The sequence below is a fragment of the Engystomops pustulosus genome, chromosome 1, assembly GCF_040894005.1.
Source record: "Engystomops pustulosus chromosome 1, aEngPut4.maternal, whole genome shotgun sequence".
Taxonomy (NCBI): Eukaryota; Metazoa; Chordata; class Amphibia; order Anura; family Leptodactylidae; genus Engystomops; species Engystomops pustulosus.
Window position 1 is genome coordinate 251,135,481 of NC_092411.1, and position 25,273 is coordinate 251,160,753.

At 39.9% G+C, this 25,273-nt stretch overlaps 1 protein-coding gene across 5 annotated transcripts in view; it reads left to right on the plus strand.

Moving 5' to 3' along the window:
- LNX1 (ligand of numb-protein X 1) overlaps positions 1-25,273 on the plus strand; it is a 152,934-nt gene that overhangs the window by 112,219 nt on the left and 15,442 nt on the right. For all 5 annotated transcript variants that reach the window (XM_072124320.1, XM_072124313.1, XM_072124326.1 and 2 more), the window contains 2 exons: positions 8,908-9,085; positions 11,847-12,081. In XM_072124320.1, coding sequence (XP_071980421.1) covers positions 8,908-9,085; positions 11,847-12,081 — 413 coding nt within the window. The remainder of the gene's footprint in view (positions 1-8,907; positions 9,086-11,846; positions 12,082-25,273) is intronic.

Sequence of the window (25,273 nt, forward strand, 5' to 3'; positions counted from 1 at the left end):
CATGTTAAATGAATGCCGTAAGTGCTCTGCACGATCTATATCTATGGGTTCTGTTATTTTAGCAGAACCCAAGACCATTTACTTGGTGAATGGTGGTTTTCCAGACTGCGTAGTGTTAAAGTCATGGAATATACTCAATGGAGCACATGTATCAAACATTTGGGTTGTCTTTTACTTACATTTTTGAGACTTTTCATGGTTCTTGTGCTCATTTGCGGGTTTTTTTTTTTTGCACCTAAAGCAGTCTCCCTTCAAAGTTCATCTTTGTCCACTTTTCTGCAGTGTTCCCTGAGTTATTACCTGAATCAAGATGCAAAAGGTGCAACTTTTTTTAAAAAGTAGCTTATACCTGATTGCAACTTGTGTTTCAATAAAGTCACAAATCCACCACATGTATCAATAAGGAAAAACTGCTAAGATACATCTGACCAGTAGAAAAACTAAGTCCCAAAAAATTGACTGACAAAGCCAGACTTATGATACATGTGACCCATTGAGTTCAGGAAATAAACTTGCTTTGATATATGAGCAGAATACAAATAAATTACCCAATGGTAAAGGTTTAATGGAAACATCGAGGAGTGTTGTTCTTTTACATTAAGATTTGGATTCCATATAAAACCACTCTAGAGGTGTGGAGGGTTTTGTGCTACCTCAGTGTCCTATGTCAGTGTCCTATGAAAATTTTTTTATTGGTGTCTCAACAGCTCAACGCGTTTCAGAATCTCAAAGGTTTTCTTTTTCAAGTGGAAAAAGGAAACCGAAACGCGTTGTGCTGTTGAGACACCAACAAAAAAATTTTCCTTTGTAGACCTCTACCGACTCTGTTCATCACCAGTGTACGCCATATCGACAACAACTCCCCTACTGACTATACTTGATCCAGACTGGTGTTGCTACTGTGTTCTAAAGATCCAGTCGACTGGCCGCACCATATGCTACCCCGCCCCTGCGCATTTTGGTCTCTCCCTGTCTGCCTTTTCTATGAGTGTCCTATGAAAGCATGCAGATGCTTTCAAACTAAGATGTTATTCTGAGAAGTCTTATTACGGTGTTGGCCCCTCTTCAAATTGTTACATTTCTTCAACGATCATCAAAGTGGAAAGCGGGGTGGGAACACCCAGCCCCCCCCCTCCCACAGAGACTATAGTCTCTGCTGGAAAACCTGCGGATACTGTAGCAGGATAATTCCTCCAGTTCAGACCTGGTATACAGGACTGAAGTTGCGGAGCCTGCATCCAATATGGATGCAGAACAGCCAGCAGGGGGGGGGTTCATTAATTCCCTCCAATGTGATGATAAGTCCCCCTATAATTTTTAGAGGTGCCATTTTTTATGCCAAAACTTAAACTACTTCCCTTTTTTTTTTTTTTTTTGAATCGCCAGGGGGCTTTAGGTCAAAAACTGATTTTAGCATTTCACTGAATACTGAAATACTATTGAATAATAATAACTATTCCTCTATGATAATGAACAAGTTTCTATATAAAGTAAATCATTATTGGCGTGAAGCCCCTGAATTCAAAGCAGCCAAATATTACCAGTGTAGTGTATTGTAATCTCCTAATTCTACATCATGAGCAGCTTTCTTACAGAATGGAGCAACAATCCAGTAGCCTCAAATTGTCAACTCCACCAACAGCATATAATTAAGGAACCACGGAGGGCAATAAGGGATATAATTGATTTACACAATCATTGCGGGACAATGTGAAGTTTTTCTCTGCCTCAGACTGCCAAAATATGACCCAAACTGTATACTCAACCCAATCTCTTATAGCACAATGTAACTTGTTAGGATAACAGCTGTCAGACTTAACTTCTCTGCTATGTCTGGATTAAAGCGTAGATCAAGAACCCTGTGACCACATCCCAGCATCTGGTTCCTACCACCCCGACTCCTCATACTATCATTCATCTTTACATATAAGATGATTGGTTCTTGTAGGAACAAATGTTAGAGCACGGCAGTGATTTGCATGCTGAGATCTGGAGTGCACAGCTGGGTCACCAATCTGTCTGGACAGGAGGAAGAAATGTCTTTCCCTAATGACGTGTTTAAGCAGCCACTCTTTAAACAAAGATACATCTGGGCAAACTGTTGATAGAAGCGAATGTTACACTTGTATTAAACTGACCTCAATAAAGCATCCATGTAATCAATGTGGTAAGGGAGATATAAACAGGACGGTTGTAAGCGGAGAAAAGGCTAAACTACAAAATAAAATAGGATAGAAAACAATGAGCTTCAAAATTGTGCAATTTCCATTAATATACATTAGGGATATAAGAGCCTAATTGGATGAACGCCTTTGATTTATAGTTTATGCCAGAAACTTTGGTAAAATTTGACCCATCCAAATCAACAATACTCCTTTTCTGTGCTAGTTTTGCAAGGCTCTAAAAAGTATATAAACACTTAGATTATGTGGTATAAGGAATATTAGGGGGGGGGCAAACGGGGTAAGTGTGTTAGGTAAACCATGGTTGATGTGTATTCCAGCTTATTATTTAAACTCAATGCACAGAGTATAAACATAGCTAAGATGTAGTGCCTGGAATTATTTGGACTCACAGCCCACAATAATAATAATTCCGATTTCTTTTAGATTTATATATTTTTTCTGGATTACATTGCACCATGTTCTGCCTATTTAATTGGAGTTTTCTGGATTTCAGGGTCCGCATTGCCTCTTTGTGCAGGTTATTGGTCCATCCCTGGATGGATACTAACCTAATTACATAAGTTCAGTGCTACATTTTTGTTTGGAAAAAGGGACTTCTTGCCTCATATATCACTATGGTGCTCGGAGTCCTATCTTTGGCATTATGGTCAGTCTGTAAAATCTGGTCAGCACACATTCTGTTATTCATGGACTAACCACAATCGTGTTCTTTTAGCCATAGACATCCACAAGATTCTATAATCCTTATCATAGATGTATAACCCCAGCTTAATACAACTGCTGAATGACAACTGGTATAAAAGCCAGTGACAAATATTTGGGAGTTGTAATAATCTAATAATAGATATTGTCTATTGTTCTGTGTATTGTTAAATGTAATTTGATACAAATAACTACACTTGGTGTCAAAGTGATTATTCCCAAAATACGTCACTCAGGACACCAGAAGGACTCGATGATACTTATAAAAAGTCTCCTTTATTGGCGTCATCCAGGTTGCAGAATACAGGATACCAGATACTTGCGCAGATTATCAGTCACGTGTCCATGTCAGTCAGTGTATCAGTGAGGATATGTTCTGTAATGGCCGGGAGGTTCCATCTCTTCCCGTAGCTCTTCATATGTCGTGGTACATTACACCTGTTGTATCTTCTTCATGTGTCGTCCGAGATGTGAGAGCAGTAGTTTCAGTTGTGAGCGTTGTCCAGCTGTTGTAGCCTTGATGTATCAGCCCCGATGTCTGTCTATCTGTCATATATAGTCCTAGTAGAGCTGTGTCCTGTAGTGTTGGACGTTCTGTGTCCCTATATATGGTATTCATATATATTTAGGCTTTATGTAATGTACAGTAGCTCATCCCATACACTATATGTCACAGCTCGTGTACATCTCGTGTACAGCTTGTGTATTGCTATCAGTTTAACTCTTAATGGTCTAGTACAAGTGAATATTGTGATATATACTTTTTAACAGAAGTTCGGGATACAGCAGAATTCCATGTGATGCAGGATCTGGCAGTGAATTCACCCAGGCACCCAGGGCTTCCACGGTTGGATTAAGACTGCCATGGGCCCTGGGCTGTATGAATATTATAGACCCTACACGTCTGAATTCACTTCCTACATATGTACTATAATCAAGTTTCTTAGGAAATGGAGGATGCGTACCTTCTTCTGCTTTTAATTTGTGGTTTCAGGACCTTAGGAGGACCAACAAATGTCCTGAAATGGATCTTGTGTACTTGTGCATTGAGAGCATGAACAGATATATGAGTGAAGGTCCTTTACAGTGTAAAATTTACTGGATGGTTTGGTGGCCATGGCACCCCTAGATTGGTAAGGCCTCGGCCTACTGCCCAAACCGTCTAAATTATGATCCACTACTGATGATCTCTGTTTGGCCCATCGTGCAACCGGGAAGAGGGGGATATCACAACTGGAGCATAATGTACCCAGTCCTGATAAATCCTCCCCAAAGAATTGGAGTTGGATTAGGTGGTACAAGATTCCCTTTAAAGCTCTTAATGTTTGATGAGAGACTATCTTAGAGAAATTTAGTAATGAAATTGAGCAATGACTTTAGTCAGACAGTAATGCATTGTTAAAAGCTCATTACATGGAATATGACAGAAGTAGGTCAACAGCATCAGCAAAGATTTTTCTTTTTTGGATCCTTTACCAAATCCCTGTGATTTGCTGAATGAATAAGCGAGTGAGATGTAGCCCGGTGCTGTAGTATGTTCTGTGGCTCTCACGTGTTCTGTCAGCCCGGCAGCTGGAAGGAGCGGTCCGATCTGCGCACATGCAGCTGGGGCTTGTGTGTCAGACACGTGTTACTACTTCCAATCTGATGGAAACATTCATCTGGCAGTAAACATGAAATCTAGGCGCAGGCTGTATGGTGTTGTGTGTCAGGCCTTGAAAGGGTCATTTTAGAAGGGCAGCTGAGCTGCAATGTAAATGTAGCCATAATGTAAACTGATGATAATGTTTATATCGCAGAGGATGTGTCATCTCTGGTGACTTCTATTTTTCTAGACCTTTGATGTCTTTAAGGCCATTATGTACAGACCTATGATAGTTGGCAAATTAACTTTTAGAAATAACTTTTTTGTTGTAGAGGGGGTTTCTGCCCCTTTTTTAGTGGCCTAGCCTCTTCCATCTATACCTGATGAGTTAAGGAACAAAGTCCCTATCTGTTTTGTAATGGGACAGAAGAGCTAATTCCCTGTCACCTTCCCTATAGTATCCATGTCTACTATTATATAACTTTTACATCACTGCCTAAATACACAGCGACATCATTACTGCATGCGAAAACAAGTTTTTCAGTACTGTGTTGTTGTTAAAGTGTAAAGTTTTCCTTCTTCTCTGTATTATCCCTGTACTGTGACACCACTACTTGTAGTATCCCTGTACTGTGACATCACTGTGTGTATTAATTCTGTACTGTGACATCGCTGTGTGTATTATCCCTTTACTGAGACATTACTGTGTGTATTATCTCTGTACTGTGACATCACTGTGTGTATTATCCCTGTACTGTGACATCACTGGGTGTATTATCTCTGTACTGTGGCATTGCTGTGTGTATTATCCCTTTACTGAGACATTACTGTGTGTATTATCTCTGTACTGTGACATCACTGTGTGTATTATCCCTGTACTTTGACATCATTGTGTGTATTATCTCTGTACTGTGACATCACTGCTTGTATTATCTCTGTACTGTGACATCACTGTGTGTATTATCCCTGTACTGTGACATCACTGCTTGTATTATCCCTGTACTGTGACATCACTGTGTGTATTATCCCTGTACTGTGACATCACTGCTTGTATTATCCCTGTACTGTGACATCACTGTGTGTATTATCCCTGTACTGTGACATCACTGCTTGTATTATCCCTGAACTGTGACATCACTGTGTGTATCTCTGTACTGTGACACCACTGCTTGTATTATCCCTGTACTGTGACATCACTGTGTGTATCTCTGTACTGTGACATCACTGTGTGTATTATCTCTGTACTGTGACATCACTGCTTGTATTATCCCTGTACTGTGACATCACTGCTTGTAATGTCCCTGTACTGTGACATCCCTGCTTGTATTATCTCTGCACTGTGACATCACTGTGTGTATTATCCCTGTACTGTGACATCACTGTGTGTATTATCCCTGTACTGTGACATTACTGTGTGTTTTATCTTTGTATTGTGATACCACTGTGAATATTATCCCTGCTCATTTACTTACCCGGTCCATTTGCGATCCAGCGGCGCGTTCTCCGATTCCATCGATTCACTAAGGTCGTGCGCCCAATATCCACCAGGTGTCGCTACTGCATCGAGGTCCGCCGAGGTCCGCCGGAGTTCACCATCCTCTTCCTGGTGCATGTAAGTGTGGGTCAAGCGACACTTTTTTTTTAAATAGCGATTTTTCCGTATCCATAGGGTTTTCCGACGGCCACGCCCCCCGTTTTTCGCCGCATGCAAGCCGGCGCCAATGCGAAACAATCCGATCGCGTGCACCAGAAACCCATGGCAATTCGGCGCAAAGCGGAAAAATTCGGAAGATCCGACGGAAAAACGTGATTTGGACCCTTAGTAAATGTTCCACATTATGTGCTTTATTCTTTCTGTACTGTGACAGCACTGTGTGCATTATCTCTGTATTGTGATATCATTGTGAATATTATCCCTTTAATGAGATATCATTATGTGCATTATCTCTGTACTGTGACGTCAATTTGTGCATTATCCCACTGTTGGGACATCAATGTGTGTATTATCGGTGTACTATGAGAGCCCTGTCCACATTCTCCCTGCATTGTGACATCACTGAGTTAATTCCCTGCGCATTGTGACACCAGCTGATCATTATTCCTGTATTGAGACAACATTGTGCATGTTGTCCCTGTACGGTGACACCACATTGTCCATTTTTTTTTTACTGTGAATTCCCTCTTCTTCTGTATTGTGACATCATTGTGCATATTTTTCTTATGCAGCGAAAATTTCTATTTATCTCTTTTCTATTTTTGTGACGCGGTGTCATATTTTTTTCTGTACTGTGACATCACTGTGACCATTTTATGGTTTTGTATTTCGAATTGAAGGCGTTTATGGTTAAATGGGGCACCATGAATACTTATTTTGACTTTTCCTAGACCTTGTTTGGTTGAAAAGTAGCTGTAGAAATAGTTACTTTCCATTTAAGTTTAAAGTAGTTAATTATATACCATAGGATAATTTTAAACATACTCTGTATTAACACTTATAAAATCATTATACATTATAATGTAATATATCATTCCCTCCACCTTCTTGTGTCCACCTATATCCAGAAATGGACACGCATGAAATCTTTCTTAGTTCATCACCTCATCCTTGGTGGTAACGAGGTCTTATATAACGGTAACGTGTGTCTGCTCTACTTGTCGGAGGAGAAATCCATCGAGCATATCAGGTTAAAACACAATTAAATGTTGGATAAACCAGGTCTGGATATAGGCATATTAAGTATTCATTGGGCCCCACTTGACCATGACCACCTTCAGGTTAGAACCTAAAAAAGCAACACCAACCTGTATTTTATATAACATCAGATTGATTTGCCATACTATTGCTTTATGGGTAAATTATCTACATTTCATGTTTTTAATGTTTATTATTTCTTACTCTTGAGTTTTTGTTCGCCCTTCCTAAGCTTCGGAACCTTTTCTTTGAATCCGTGTTTGACAATGGCAATCTTCTTCAATGACTATATTTTCTTTAATATGTATTTTATATGGTTAGACACAAATATGATTTGTAACCAATGTTTTTCTACTGGCAGTATTATAAAGTGCAGTATACAGTCGTAGGGACGTTTATGTGCAATTGGTTTGTGGTGGCTTATTTAGAGCCAGCAATCAATAAAATAACTAGTATTGGTCTGCCACAAATTACAGGGACTTCCGAAGAGTAAATCTTAATGTTACTATCTGATGCTACACAGATTATAAAAGTGTGTTTTGCTTGGATTTTCCTTCAAAATATCAGGCAGCATAGACAGGGGAGATTTATCAGAAGTGTATCAGAGAGCAAAACATTTCTGGTTGATCATGGCAACCAATCATAGCTCAGCTTTCATTTTATAAAGAGCTGTAGGAAAATGAAAGCTGAACTCTGATTGGTTGCCATGAGCAGCTATAACAGTTTTGCTCTCACACTTTACCCGCCAAGCAGGGGAAGGGAGGGGGAGGGGGGGTGTTGGGAGGTCTTTGGTTTATACTGTTAAATGTTAAAAAATGGAAAACTATATTGCTGGTTTTCAATAAAAATTTTATTTGATCCAAAAAAATAACAGTTTTGCTCTCAGACACTTCTGATAAATTTTCCCCATATATGACTAATTCATAGTAACATAACACAGTACATAAGGTGGGAAAAAGAAGCCCATCAAGTCCAATCTACAAGTGATAATCCAGAGGAAGGCAAAAAAAAAATTCTACAAGGCTGATGCCCATTGGCCAAAAGTAGAGAAAAATTCTTTCATTACCCCCAATATGGCAGTTATTGGACACATTGCAGTTCAGGACCGAGCCCGAATCCCAGCTAATTACAACACCCGTGATCAGTGTGTCCTCTTTAAATGGCAAAGTCAAGAGTATTTACATGGGTGGCGGTGCCTGCACACCGTCATTTTCTTGAGGGTCGTTGCTCCCCATGATGAACTCACGTAAAATGGAAACACGCAAGTGCGGTCTGTATTTGATGCCCCCTCCCCCAACTTTGTCAGGGGGCATTTAAGAGTTAACACATGTGATTGGTGCCATCACCGATTGTGGGTGTTAGATGGTGGGGGAAGAGCCATACCCCAACAAATGTTTGGGTTCACCGGTTTCGAACCCATGATGTTTAGCACAGATCCGAACATTTGTGGGTTCGTGTCCACTCCTCCCTCCTTCCTGGATCAATATCAATGAATATCTGTATGTTAAATATATAATTGGTTTCTAGTTTTGTGAATAATAAAATAATTCAGGCCGATGTAAGTATGTTAGTTCTAGCCATTAGAAATGCTACAGTTGCCATAAGTATTTAGAGATGAACCAATATTCCCTTTTTTTTGGTTATCAAGATGACACATATCTATAATATATAATGGAATATTACAACAAACTGCTACTTAGTTCTTATATCTCACTAAAATAACTATATCACTTTCTTACCAGAATTCTAATCGAACTGTACTATGTGTGGAGAAAGTTGTGAACATTGTAAAGGACCATACGGAGTCATTGGGAATGACAGTGGCAGGTGGAGTATCGAACTGGGAGTGGGACCTGCCTATTTTTGTCACAAGTGTAGACCCTGATGGAGTCATTGGAAGAGATGGGAGAATAAAAACAGGTAATCTACTTTATGAAGCCATATATGTTTACATGGAAATTATGATGTGCGGAGTAATCAAAAATTTATTCAGAAACTAAATGGAATATATATCAATACCCCTGCAAGTAAAGGATGAGGGGGCCTATGTTTTAGGATATGTCCAGGACATGACATCATCTGGAAAGCCGCCTTATTGGATCAAGGGCAACTTTTTATAATAGAAGGTGGTCATGTAACATATAAAAGATTAGACTTGTCTCAGAAATTGATTTCTATAATCAAATTTCTTGTTGTTTATGAGTTGTCCAATAGTTAGGAAACCGCATAGGAATGTATGGAGAATCTTTTTCTTAAGAACTTTTAATATTCTCTCCCATTACTTTCCTGGGTTTTTAGATATGTAATAATTCCTTTTGTTTCTGAAATGAAAGGGTGTCCTGGGATTTTGACTCCCTGTATATTACTTTTAGGTGAAACCAAATGTTTAAAAATATTTAGAGAAAACATTATAATCGTCATACAGGTGTAGTCATTACAAATGGAAACACCCACTTATTATTCATACATTTCTAGAAGGAAAAACCCAACAGAAACAGAAAAATACAGAGTTTTATGTTAGTAATATGTACAATATGCTCTGCAATGGTGAGACTATGGGAAGAGATGACAGGTCCTCCTTAAAGTGTCTGTTTATAGCTTGTTCTGTAGGTAGCACTTGTGTAGTTGAAATATATAGGAACATAGGGAAATAAAAGTGATGAAAAGATTGTCTCTCCCGAGTTCTCTTCCTTTCCAGGCTTTCTTTTTGACATTTCGGTTCCAATTAGAATCATTGTCAGATTCCTCTGGCTTAGTGGCTGCTGGCTTCCATCAGTGAGCAGTACATTGCCGGGTAAAGTATGTGTGATGGGGTCCTGAGTCACTCACTTATCTGTGTTGTGTGCACATTCCAGATTTCCCACGACAGGCCCAGTTCTGAGTACAGTCTCCCACTTTCCTGTAAACTCTGTCAAACAAGATGTATCATCACACAAGTGACACGACTTTTTTTGTTACTGGAAGGGTCATGCATGCTCCGCAGTAACTACTTTGTTGCTCCTTTCGTGTGCTGCTTGCAGATTTGGGGGGTGGATGTTTTGTTTGCGGTCTTTGTGGAATGTTTACATGTAGCACAGAGCTGCTTCCCGCTGTCATAAGGCAATGACACGTGTTCTGACACTTATGAGTCTGGCAAGAGTACAAATCTATGGAATAAGCTTCCGTTACAGAACAGTATATTGGGACATGTATCTGAATAATATGAATAATAATATGTGACAAAAAACAGGCTGCTGGCATGCGATGCACTGGTTACATTGAAGCTAGCAATGAGTTTCATGAAATGTTTACTATGAATCTTTTGGCACCTCCACATTGCAGTTCATACAGGTTATGGGAGAGCACATTGGGTTCCCCCAGTGTTGTTCAGTTTTACATGAAAGGTCAGTGTTCCGTAAAAAGACAATGCGGAATGTAATCTGTTGGGATACGTGACCCCAGGTCCCTACTTACATCCTGCTTTGCATAGACCATGTACAGACAGCAAAGCAGTGTGTGTGCTTTATGGTAGCTGAACCCAATAGAAGGTCATTTACCAAGAAAGATCATAGTATATTACAGCTTACAGAAAATATTAGGAGTGCAGACCCCTCCTCCCCTAATGGAGACCATGCACTAATATGAATGAAAAGTGTTACTATCCATGCATCCAGCTAAATGCTACCATCTGCATTTACTTATTCTTCCCCAGTCTACACAGCAAAGCTAAGGCAAGAGACTGTGGCATGACTGTGGCCAGTATGTGAATCCTGGAGCATGATGTCTGGATTTCACAAACACAGTGCTGAATGCTGAATACTGAACAACCACGCTAAACTGTTAACACGATACCAGTGTGGTGCTGCTGATTTTGGGGGGAAGAAGGGACTTCACTATCACTTTAAAATATCACTATGACCCTTGATTGATCAAAGAAATCTGCCACTTCACAGTCCAGGATCAACGTATACCCACCATGGTGGTATGTCTCTGGCCTTACAAGTGCACTGAAGAAAATAGATCAAACTACCGTTCAGCTCTAGTAGACATTTTACTTCAATATATCAGGATACTTCAGATGCATTATTATTTAGGTGATTTGAATTAACATGCCCTAAAACAAAAAAAACGACCCCTAACACTCCTGTTCTGGGCACTGGGCGAACCTGGGCAAGTGCTGCAGGGGGGGGGGGCCACATAAGAAATCCATTTGGGTGAGGGGGTTTTGTCTATTGAATCCATAGGGCTTGAGGTGGGTTTATATAAAATAAGCATAAAGGGGGCTGTTTGGCATGAAAAACTATGAAATATTTTAGGGAACAGGAAACTGTTTTAGTTTCTAAATTTTGAATGCTGCCACCTGAGTTAACTGCAAAGGGGCTCTGTCACCCAGGGGTCTACTGAAACCTGGAGCCGACCCTACCTGCATCCCACAACAATTCTGTCTATCCTGGCTTCTAGTGATGATGGTTTGACATGGTCAAGTGGGCACATGACTATTTCTCTGTAAATAGACGTTAGCTACAGGCCAGGATAAAGAGACTAGAGGAGATCCAGCAAGTAGTGGCACTGGAGTAATGGAGTTAGGAGTATGAAATAATTTTTTACTTTACAGAATTTTAAAATGTTATCTTAATGGATTGTTTTGTACATTTAGTTTAACTGCCTATGTTAAGATGTGTTTTGTTTCCTTGATTCATAGGTGACATTTTATTAAATGTCAATGGTGTAGATCTAACAGGAGTCAGTCGTAGTGAAGCCGTGTCACTACTAAAAAACTCTTCCTCCACGTGCGTGGTTCTGAGAGCCCTAGAAACAAAAGAGTACGAGCCAGAGGAAGACATTAACAGCGACTCCCTGCTCATGGAGCCGGTCCAAAATGGCTTTGAAAACGGAGAATGGTCGCCAGTCTGGGTCATGTGGCTGAAGCTGCCTCGGTAGGTTTTGACATCTCCTCTTCTACTAGAGAGTGGGTGGAAAAATGTATGTTTCTTGGGCTGATCCCTCCTCTGGGTTATTATTCACTATGTTGATGTCTCCTAATTGATGCCAGATTTGGCTTTAGAACTTTGCATAACAGCGTGTTTTCTTTTTCTAATTGGATGTGTATTGGGCTGTAGCTACAACTCTGCACAGGAAGCACCGGGGATGATGAAAAAATATTCCCATTCGCGAGGTCTTGCTCATATTCTGCTGCCATTCCTCTGTGGCTGTGCATTTGTCAATTGATCTAAATGCGCCTGCAGCAGCAAATTTGTAGCCTGCCAATAGAGTATTATTTTATTGTAGCTAGATTTATTTGACAGACAAATGCTACAAAAGCATGCTGGAAGATTCTTCTAATACACTGGAAATGAAGTAATAAAAAGATGGTGAGAAAAAAAACTTGTGAAAGAACTGATGATGGGTAATACAAAATTCAACATGATCCGTTGACAGATCCGTCGTGATACATTTCTTTTAAAGAGAATTTGTCTCTCCTGACACGTTTCAGTGAACACTTATGTTTTTCATGAAGTTTTCATCCTAGAACACTGCTTACTGAACTTCAGTGTTTCTAGCTTGTACAGGCAGTTTACATACAAGATAAGTTCTGTAGGTTTGTCCTTAAAGGGAACCTGTCACCAGGGACCTCATTTTCACTAAAGACAGGAGACAGGAGCCCATTACAGCTGCAGTGGACATATGCCTTTCTGCTTTCTCTAAGCATTTGCATTACAATATAATTATGTGTTGTAACTTACCCTGAACCCTGACAGAATCCTCTGTGTAGTCACAGGGGTTGGGCTTTGGTTTGGATGCATTTCTAAAAACATGTGACTTATTTTGACTGATCAGTTCTTGGAACCCACCTTTGTACTCCTATACAGGTCTTTCTTCTCCTACTGATCTCAGCTCAACAGGCTGTGAGCTCTGTGAAGAAGCAGGAGGGAGGAGTTGTACAGGAGCACAAAGGTGGGGGATAAGAGCTGAGCAGTCTGCAGCACAAACAAGTCACATGTCATTTTTTTAAATGCATCCAAACCAAAGCCAACCCCTGTGACTACAAAGAGGATTTAGTAAAAATGAGGTCCCTGGTGACAGGTTCCCTTTAAATTGAGTTTCTATGTAAGTTGGAACTGGTATATTTTTCAATTATAACCACAGACAAAGTCCCTGTGACAACAGAAATTTCGAGCCATCATGGGTACAAGGATTAACAATGAGGCTCCATTGCAGATATATTTGATAATGTGGACTACTTTAAGTCTGGGGCTAAAGTACAGTAAATACAGGGGTCGTCTGTAAGTTGGGTGTCCTTAAGTTGGGGACTGCCTGTATATGGCATAAGTGATGTCATCATATTCAGGTGGTGTCATGTGGGTCTAGATTACAAATGAGGGAATCTATTTCTTGGCTTGTAGATTTGGTAAGAATCTGGCATTTTTCAGGCACCAAATGAAATCCAACTCTTCATCATGGCTTTAATAATGGCAGCTAGGTGATACTGTCATTCATTCCAATGCTTAGGGACGAGTGAGGTAGAATGAAAAAATTTATGAAATTAAATAGGAGCTTTTTAGAGCACTAGAGGGGGTTATATATCAATTTCAATTACCAGGACAATTGGAGCAATGTAGATTCAGACCATGATACCCTTTTTATTCTCTAGCCATGCTCTGTTCATTATTCTATGCCCGATACTCCCCTACATTCTTTAAAGAAGTTCTAGTCTATCCGGGAAGGCCCCATACATCCAGCACAGAAAGGGTTTCCTACTAATTGCCTGACACAGCCCAGATGTTCCAGGAGAATTCCGGTAAGGAACTTGCTGTGTTCTTAGAACCCTTGGTTTTTATTCTTTCTCTCTGTATATGTATTTTTTTTGCTCAGGAAGCAGCTGTGTGTTTGTAAATCAGATCCCACTCCAGTGTATTGTAAAACTAAGCAGTGAATTCATGGACTGACTGCATTGGGAGTGAAGCAGCTTGAATCCCTTTTTCGTATTGTTATTGTTTTAAAAGTACAAAATCTTCAAAATGTGCCCCTTTATGAGCCAATGATCAAAGGATCTGAGTGTGATGTGTATATTATTTATGTTGTGTTGGGGGGGAAAAAAGTGTAAAAGTTTTGTAAGCTTATTGTTAAAAAACCTGAAAATGTCATTTGTTTCAAACATTGGGCAATTCTGCATTTTATATGTGTTTTTTATGGTACTCACTTTCACAGTAAAGGTTATTGGTTTCTTGTTACCAGGATCTTTATGCAGTTTAGTTGACAGTGACACAGTGAGACTATGAAAGTCATTATCCGTCAGCAAAGTAGAAATAGACTGTTGTCTGTTCCAATCACAGGTGGCAGCAGGTAGGGGGAGAAAGAGAGGGTCCCCTTCTTTTTTTTTGTTTGGGTGGGATATGAGGGGGTGTTGGGTGTGGTATTGTGGGAATAGATCTTTGTATACATTTTCTGCCCATTATGGAAATAAGGAAGCGGAACCGGGTAATTCATGGATAGAAAATGTTTAAGACTTCCCAATTTTTTGGGGTGTAGAGTTCTTCTGATATTTGTGGAATAATGTAGAAACAAAAGTTTTATATTGCATGGTTTGTATGTCTTGTTTGATTGACCAATAAAACATTTAAAAAAGGGAAGGAAAAAAATGAAACATTTTAAACCATAAAAATCTACTGAGAGTATAACACCCCTTTAAATTTTGTTGAAAAGGTAGAGCTCTGCTTTAAGAAATGGCTAGAAGAAACACCAATGCGGACTTCAAGTAAGTGAAACATCAAGTTCCAAAACAACAGTGAAGAGACTTTCATGACTTGGTTGGGCAGAGATATCAGATACATAGAGAAGTCGGAATAGTATCAGCCATAGTCTTTGGTTTGGATCTCCGCCTTGTTGGGATTTGTTTCCAGACAGTGTCACTGGCAGAACAACACAAGAAACAACTCCGCGTCCCGTCATCCAAGAAAGTGTTTATTGACACTCTGAAGATGATTGAATGAGAATGGCAGAAATGATGCTGGAGACAAATATTGTTACAGCTTTCCTTCTTCTCAGGTTCATAGCAGTGGGGAGCAGGGGAGCCTCACCGCCGACCTACATCAGTCCTACTTATGTGTTTGTGGAAGGAAATGACCCAGCTTCACTTGTACACACACGTTATTACCAGGGCAGCACGGTCCTGTCATGTCACTGTAGTGGAGATTACTTGTGACTGTCCATGCGGTTTCCTTCTGTTATAGCTAGTGTTTATTGTCAAAGGCCCAGTTCTACTCACAATTACCTCCATTATAGTGTTACTGATATTGCTATATTATATTACTGAGGTTTTATGCTCCAAATAGGGAAAACAACTCCTATAGAGCATGATGATAGATAGAAGAGGTGTAACTAGGAGAGGCAGGGCCCCATAGCAGACTCCTGACTTCATAATATATATATTACACTCATATATCATACCTCCCAACATTTGGGAAAAGGAAAGAGGGACAAAATGGTGGCACGCGTAGCGTGCCGCGGCGAACCCCCTAAGCCACACCCCCAATCACTCCCTGGCCACGCCCCAAATTTTAGCCATATTAAAAATAATAAAAATCATAATTTAAAAAAAAAAAAAATATTATCCTCATTGGGATTTGAACCCAGAACCTGCAGTGTCCATGTACAATAATAACACAGCGCCTCAACCCACTGAGCTATAACCTCTGTGATTAACAAGTGGAGAATTTTGGTAACTAAGAACTATATACTGCCTTGGTATATAGGGAGGGATCTTCTCAGATTATTGTAATTATTGAGACTATTATTATTATTATTATTATTATTATTATTATTATTATTATTGAGATGATTATTATTATTTTTACCATTATTAATAATCATCTCCATAATAATAAAATTTATAATAATAATAATAATAATAGTCTCAATAATTACAATAATAATCTCTGAGAAGATCCCTCTCTATATATCAGTGCATTAGTCTGTGTCACAGTGTAAATGGCAGATAACACTTCTTAGTTACCAGAAATCCTCAGCTCTCTATCACTGGGCTTATAGCTCAGTTAGTTAAACTTCTGTCTATGGTGCAGAGGGTCCCAGGTTCGAATCTCAGCCTGGCCAAAACTTTATTTAATTTAATTATATAAAGAGCTTGTGTCTGGGGAAGACCTGGAGACCATATATGGACAGATGCTGATCTGACCTGATGACGTGGTCCCTGCTCTGCGCTAAGCCGACACTTCTCTGAAAAGGATTCCCTGCCCGATGTCTGCTCTGGGGAACCCTAGGAGATGCAGTGACCATATATGGACAGATCTGAAGCTGATGACGTGGTCCCTGCTCTGCGCTAAGCCCGACACTTCTCTGAAAAGGATTCCCTCCCGATGTCTGTAGAAGCCATTCTGTACTGTGATTTCAGACTTTCAAAGTATTTACTATGCGGACACAGCGGGACCTGGGGGGAGAATCCGTGACAATATCATAGCTGCCCGTGACGCGGGGCAGAGGTACGAAAAACGGGAAAGTCCCGTCAAAATCGGGACGGTTGGGAGCTATGATATATACACACGCATGTATATCCCCTACTTAAGAACACCCAACTTACAGACAACCCTAAGTTACAAACAGACCTCTGGATGTTGGTAATTTACTGCACTTTAGCCCCAGTCTTCAATAAACAGCTATAACAGTTATCACAGGTGTCTGCAATTAAACTTTGTTAATCCTGTTTCTGATGACAACTCAACATTTTTAAAAATTCAATTGTCACAGAGACCAAAAAAAATTTGGCTGGGGTTACCATTATAAGTATACAGTTCCAACTTGCATACAAATTCAACATAAGAACAAACTTACAGAACCTATATTGTACAAAACCTGGGGACTGCCTGTATACATAAACATACATTTTTTCACTCATACACACACATTTATAAACTCTTACACATATACACACACATACAGTGCTATATACAGATGTATACAGATATATACACACATATTCACATACAGTATATAGACATCAGATATAAACATACACAACAGACATGCATATTAAATATCATACAGCATGTTATATACATATTATCCTGTACAATGTGCAGTATAATATGCATATAACAGTGCACATCCTTCATTCTTTAGTGTGTTAGGTCAGATGGACCCCCTGACACTGCAGGCCCCATAGCAACTGCCACTGTAGTTATGCCCCTGATAGACATTACAAACTATAATCATTAAATAGTTAAATGTGGGGAGACTAAAATCCAATTCTAGGTATCTGAGCATGAGTTATACATTTTATACATAGCTGGGTTTATATAAAAAATAATATTTGTTTACGAAAGGCAAGTAGTTTTTAACAATTCAATTTTGGGTGTTTTCGGTTTTAGCCAAAAATGTACTTTTCCCAGTACAACTAAACATTGATGTAGTCCTTCTCATATGTTTATGAATAGACCGTCCTCATGTATCTATTTGGGATGTTTTGGTTTTGAAGCATTTTGATTACAAATTATAATGCTTAATTTTAAAGGGGTGGTCTACTTTCAGCAATAAGACCCATTCCCTGGTCATGTGATGTCACACAGGTGCATGACTCGTTACATCAGATAAAGTAATCAGAGCTGGATGTTATAACCGTGCACCTGTGTGACATCACATGACCATGAAAAGATTTTTAACCATAGAATGACCACAAGCAGAGATCTGGAAAACAGCGAGGAATTGAGACTGAAAATATATTAGAAAATTGGATAACTTTATATGACACAAACATTATCTTTTTTTTTTTTTTTTTTACGTAATAGCCATGTGTGATGGGAATATGTGGTACAACAGCGGAAACCTCTGATATTGTCCTTGGTCTTATTTTAAAACCCAGTATCCCAATGCTGCAAACCAATTGTGCTATAGTGCTAATCCCTGTTAAAGGGGTTGTGCCACTAAATACAGGTATTGCCTATCTCAATAATAAGGGTCTGCAAGTTCCCTAAAAAGGCCCAAAAGGAATGGAGTGCAAGTGTGAATGCCTGACCCTGCACACCATTTACTTCTATAGGGAAGCTGTTTCCCGAAACTTTATAGAAGAGTATGTTGAGCAATACACTGGTGCCATTCCTTATAAGGGGGCAAAGCAATGGATCCCCAGTGATCAGATATTTATTCTCTATCCTGTGGATATATAATATGTGTCCTTACTGACACATCCTTCTATGGCCCCCCAACTATTCACATTTTTCATGTCAAGGTTTAAAACACTTGTTTCTGATAGTTGTTTACTATAGAATAATTAGTACAATTTATAAAGAAATTATAACTTTTTCTCATAATTGTATATATGTATATAAGTTATATTTATAATTGAACAGATTTGGCATTATGTTATTGTTAAAGGGGTTGTCCACTTTCAACAATTTGTGTAATGAAAAGTTATACAATTTTCCAATATACTTTCTGTATCAACTCCTCATGGTTTTCCAGATCTCTGCTTGCTGTCCTTCTATAGAAAGCTTCTATGTTTACTTCGGGGGAATAGAAATCTGTCCATGTGATGTGATGGACATGCAGGTGCACCAGCCGTTATTATCACTGAGCTCTGATTACTCTGTGATAATAACGGCTCTTGTACCTGTCTGTCCATCACATCACCATGGACAGATTTCTATTCCCTGGAGTAAACATGGAAGCTTTCTATAGAAGAACAGCAAGCAGAGATCTAAAAAACTGCGAGGAATTGATACAGAAAGTATACTGGAAAATTGTACAACTTTTCATTCAACAAATAATTGATATTGCTTGTGTAAAGTGGACAACCCCTTTAGGTATCCAGACTTGGTTCACACGTCCTATGAAGTCATTTGAACAATTTTAAAGAAAAGCTTTAATTTTCTATCTTTATGTTTCTTAGGGGACACAACAGATCAATTGAATGCAAGTAATCCATTGCAGATTTGCCATGCAGATTGAGTTGTTGTGGATTTCGTTCTTTGCTTTGTAAAATATGTAATCTGTAGTGCAAGTACACAACAGAAATTAACATACTTTGGGTTTAGAGTTTTCACTGGATGTGAATTTGTTCATGGATTTATATCCTGTAATGTGTACATGACATGAACAAAACACATTCATATGAATGGAACAGATGTGTTACAGAAATTGTGCATATGCCCTAAGGGGATTTCTATAATGGCAAATGTATTATTTTTTTCATCTTTAATGAGGAGATATTCAATGTTATTTTCTCTGGAAGAATAACATTGGTAACGCCTAGATAGTGAGTAATAGGATCATGGTTTGTCTAGAGGAGAGGTGGATCTACCATCACCATATACAGGGGCATCCTCTGTACATAGAGGAGAGGCGATTTTACCATCACCATAGACAAGAGCATCTTCTACACCTAGAGGAGAGGTGGTTCTACCATCACCATAGACAGGGGGCATCCTCTACACCTAGAGGAGAGGAGGTTCTACCATCACCATAGACAAGGGGCATCCTCTACACCTAGAGGAGAGGGAGCTCTACCATCACCATAGACAGGGGGCATCCTCTACACCTAGAGGAGAGGCGGTTCTACCATCACCATAGACAGGGGGCATCCTCTACACCTAGAGGAGAGGCAGATCTACCATCACCATAGACAGGGGCATCCTCTACACCTAGAGGAGAGGTGGTTCTACCATCACCATAGACAGGGGCATCCTCAACACCTAGAGGAGAGGAGGTTCTACCATCACCATAGACAGGGGGCATCCTCTACACCTAGAGGAGAGGCGGTTCTACCATCACCATAGACAGGGGCATCCTCTACACCTAGAGGAGAGGTGGTTCTACCATCACCATAGACAGGGGGCATCCTCTACACCTAGAGGAGAGGGAGCTCTACCATCACCATAGACAGGGGGCATCCTCTACACCTAGAGGAGAGGCGGTTCTACCATCACCATAGACAGGGGGCATCCTCTACACCTAGAGGAGAGGCAGATCTACCATCACCATAGACAGGGGCATCCTCTACACCTAGAGGAGAGGCGGTTCTACCATCACCATAGACAGGGGCATCCTCTACACCTAGAGGAGAGGAGGTTCTACCATCACCATAGACAGGGGGAATCCTCTACACCTAGAGGAGAGGTGGTTCTACCATCACCATAGACAGGGGGCATCCTCTACACCTAGAGGAAAGGAGGTTCTACCATCACCATAGACAGGGGGAATCCTCTACACCTAGAGGAGAGGTGGTTCTACCATCACCATAGACAGGGGGCATCCTCTACACCTAGAGGAAAGGAGGTTCTACCATCACCATAGACAGGGGGCATCCTCTACACCTAGAGGAAAGGCGGTTCTACATGCACGGACCTGTCACTGCAAGGGATCGGCTGGCTATACACTAGGGCAGTGGTGGCGAACCTATGGCACTGGTGCCAGAGGTGGCACTCGGAGCCCTCTTTATGGGCACCCTTGCCATCAGCCCAGGATAGAGTTTGCCAGACAGAACTCAAGGCCTCTTGCAGTCCCAGGCAGCCCACGACCCCAGAAGGAAGCTACAAAGATAATCCAAACTTCTTCTCCTTCTTTCTTCTACTGTATTGGGGTCCTCAGGAGCCTATACAATTTAAACATGTGACAGAGCAGGGAGTAATAAGTTACTGCTTAAATTGTCGCATTGGCACTTTGTGAAAAATATGTGAGTTTTGGTGGTAGTTTGGGCACTCAGCACCTAAAAGGTTTGCCATCACTGCACTAGGGGCTGGCTGGCTATATACAGGGAACTGGCTGGCTATATACTGTGGGCTGGCTGGGTGTATACATAGTACTTGCTGGCTATATACAGGGGCTGGCAGTCTATATACAGGGGACTGGCAGGGTATATAAAGGGTCTGGCTCGGCAGGGAGCTGGCTATATACTGGGGCAGAGGGCTAGCTATATCCTGGGGCTGGCCATATACTGGGGGCAGGGGACCGGCTGGCTATATACTAGAGACAGGGGATTTTCCCCGTTTTTTTTTTTTGTGGTAAAATTAGGGGATGCACTTATATTCAGGTCGGCTTATACTCAAGTGTATACGGTTGTTGGCACTTTGCAATGTAGATTTTGGTTGTAGTCTGAGAACTTTCTTAAAGGTTCGCCATCATTGGTTAATTGTAATTTCATGCAAACCTAGACTCCCACAAAAGCATTGGTGACCTCTGCTGTATTTTATCCGTGGTATATTTTCAGATTTTTTTGATTCTTTTAATATAGCTCTTTCTGAGTAGAGTACCTGTGGTGCAGAATCACTAGTGAAAGGCAACACTAGTAGCTGCTATGAAACCAAAACATGCAATCTATTTATCCATGAAGCCAATTAGGAAACCATGTCTTACTGTTTCACTCGGGGAAGTGACCTGAAGTGAATGCAGGACTTGTACGTTTTAGCCCCTTTTGCTTCCAATGGGAATTAACTTCCATTGAAGTTGGTAAAACTCTAGTACTTTGTTGTACCATGAAGGTCAGAGATGGGGATATTCTACTTGTTTTCTACACTACTTTTCATCACTATTGTTATGAATGGTCTTATTATTTTGAGCTTAAGGTACAATATTTTTATGAAAGCTATTTTATTATAATTCTGAAACTTTGAGCCTGTACAGAAGCCAAATGTATAAACCTATGCTGACTTTCAAGAAGTGCGGAGAGTATTTAAAAACTTACCCATTACCAGTCAGTGATTATAGGCTGAAGGAACAACTCATTTTTACCAGAGCCATGGATATCACAATAGTTTTTTCAGTTTAAGTTTTTTTTACCATTATGAACAGAATTGAAGATGATGAGAAATGTCTTACATGATAGAATAGTGACCCATGAGACTATTACGTCCTATGTGTACAGTGCTCTTTCATTGTTTTTGCATCTCTGCAGTAGAGTGTAGGGAACTGATTTGGTCACGTGGCAGTCTGTGGACTAGGTTAGAGAAGTAAGAAGAAAATAGCAAATCTTAGTTTTTAGAAGGGGAAAGATTCGTCGGAGGAGCAATTAGACAGAGAACACTCTTACGTGTGCTCACAAATGCATGGAGAAAAAGTCAAATGTTCCACTCCTTATCGGAAAAAAGACTGTTCCGTCCTGTTAGAAGTCACTCTCACCACTAAAGAAATAGAAGACTCTTAGTGATCCTTCCAACGATAGCCGATAGCGAAGAAGGAGTAAAAAATTCACTGTTATTAACATAAATGCAGCATTCACTGTTATTAATAAAAATGCAGCATTTCACAGATACAAGTCCTACCTGTCTCTATTAGTCCTGGTGTACACAATTTCAGTTGCCCCTAGACACTACCCTATACCTTCTGATCTTTAGTGTGTTGACATCGCTAGGGGATAGAAATGTGAGAATTTTCTTTTGTGTGAAAACCCCTTTAATGACCCTACCCTGTGCTAAACGGATGCAAACACATTGCAATAGTGCTGTCTACAGTTGGGAGTTTGTTCCTTATGGAACTGGTTTAAGCATTATCCTGCATCATGACATTAAGCTTTCAGACAAACTCATGTTTGATGTATAGGGGGCTGCCTTACAAGCTAGCTACAGAGGCAATGTTTTCCCTATCCCATCCTAGAAAACTTATATGCATATTTAATTTCCCAGAATCCCCAGTGGACCCTCAATGACTGTAAGTCTCCACGTGCCTGCAGAGGTGGCTGTAATGGCAAAGTCTCCTTTAGGAGTCTTCTAACTTCCCTTACCCCATCGTATGCCATTTTAATGCGCTAGAACTATAGTGATCCATAATCATGGCAGATGTCCTACACTAATACAAGATGTAGATGTAGGCTTGAACGCCATTTATACGTTATCTGTGGCATTTTTTTTCTTAGTCTACTGTATGTTAAATTTTAAATTTCCTTCATTCCATTTTCTTCCTTTTCATTGTTTCCATTATGGCTCCATTAATGGTCTTCTACTGTTGTAGAGCTTCACAGAACTTCGGATTATTGCCATATACTCATTATGCACAGTATTCAGAGTTTCATTTCATAATTAGAAAATTTCATAAGGGATTGTTAGTACTTATGAACTGTTAAGTTATTAGACATGTCTGTTCCTATGAAAAATGACTCCAATCTTCTAGTTACTAATGAGCTCCTAAAGTATAATATACTGTACATGGTGTTTATATCCCTGCTTTATATCCTTTAGAATTTCCTTTGAGTGCACACATTTCAGCTGGTATACGGGTGTCTGAAATGTTCTCCCCCTATATTAAAGGGGTTGGCCACTTTTCAATAAACCTGTTCAATAAACAAGCAGACTTCAGAGATGTAAACAAATAAACATGGGGGATCTACAGAAAGTACAAAAGTAAGTAGCAGGAATGCTGAGTCACTTGATAAAAAACATTCAGGGATTATCCAAAAGGCAGATCGCAAACCAAAATCAACAGGAAGACAAGCTCCTAGCTCCACTGAGCATCACTTTTCATTGCAAGTCTCCCCCCCTAACTGGACACAAGTGTCATATGTTGCCCACTGATAAGTCCTAATGGACAAAACCTGTAAGGGTTGCAGTCTGTTAGGGTTTACTAGCATAATCTTGCAAAGGAAAGTATATGCCTTGGTACTGCCCTTGTAAGGGTGGGAGTCATTTACAGTGGGGTACAGGAGTGAGCCCTAGGGTGTATTTGTCTGTGAAAGTTGCCCATATAGACTCTGGCCAGACTCCGCACCTTCCAACAATCAGTTTCAGTCTACTGTGTACATGACGAATAACATTGTTGCTTGTATTTTGCGACTTGCAATCTTTGTTTTGCCTCATATATTTTATATATGTCTGTGTGAAAAGTTGCAGTCCCCCTGTTGGTGGGTGGAGAAGTAGCTGCTGTGACTCACTCATCCCCCTCCCCTCTGCATAGAGCTTCTAGGTAATCTGAAAACGCAGTAGAGTCTTCTGTCCATCTTGCTAGCAAGACCAAATTCTTCAGAAATTTAAGTGATTAGGAAGAAGGAAGGATGATGACAGCTGAAGTAAGTGAGGAGGGAGCATACTGTTCTGATTATATATTGCAAAGTTTCTTCTATTCTTTTGTACCACTGATCTATACAAAGATTGTTCTATAAGGAGATGACATGCAATCATTAGGTAAGTGCAATGCTCACGCTCAACGAATTAACTAACACAAACCTTATACTGTGTGAATTGTTGTCATCTTTTTTTTTTTTTATTTTATCGTCACCAAATGTTCCTGACTCATTCTGGTGCCTGGTGACCTTGAGTGTTAACTTGTGTGACCTTGCCGGCCTCAGATTCCACATCTGGAATTCCTTTCAGTATTCCTGCCAAGAAGCGCATTACAGACTGAAAACAAGTCATTTTTCCAAAATCCAAACTCCTAATCCCTCCCATTTACATACGGTACATTCTTTAGGGACCTTTTATTATGGTTTCCAGGCTGTGAATTTGATGTCCCAAATTTATAAGAAGTTGTTTTTGCTGGAATGATTTTAACCCACGTGATACATTTATCATCTGTACATTGCTTGGCTTGATGCTTGGATAAACAATGGCTTAGCCCCTCTGTGAGCCATAACATACAGAGGAGCCTGTTCCTATAGGGATGTCCTCCAGCCATAAGCCTCAGAGCTCATTTATGCTCCTTGCTGCCCCAGCCAGCTTCTTCTGGAAAATAGTTTGTGTATTAAGTAGGGAACATGAAACTTTTTATTGTGTATCAGGTCATAATTATAACCGTTGAAAATTTTCACTTTTTCCAGATTTGCATGTCTTTAACTATCCCTTAAAAATGAAAAATGTGATCCAAAGAGCAAAAAATATTAAAATGATTTGCCTATTATCTATTATAGTGGCATCATATCCCACAATTATATTCAGTGTAATGTAATGATATATGTTGTTTACTTCTATTGGTTGCCCCAGGGGGGATACAAAAAGAGTTTTGGTTTGCAAAACAAAATATAGATAATAAAACGTATAATTTATAATAATAATAATAATTTTATATGTATATAGCGCCATCATATCCCGTAGCGCATTACAAGTCATGGAGTACACATACAAACATACTGAGTAATAACATGTTCATATGAAACGGTAATAATAATAATTAGTTCATTTATATTGCGCACACAGATTA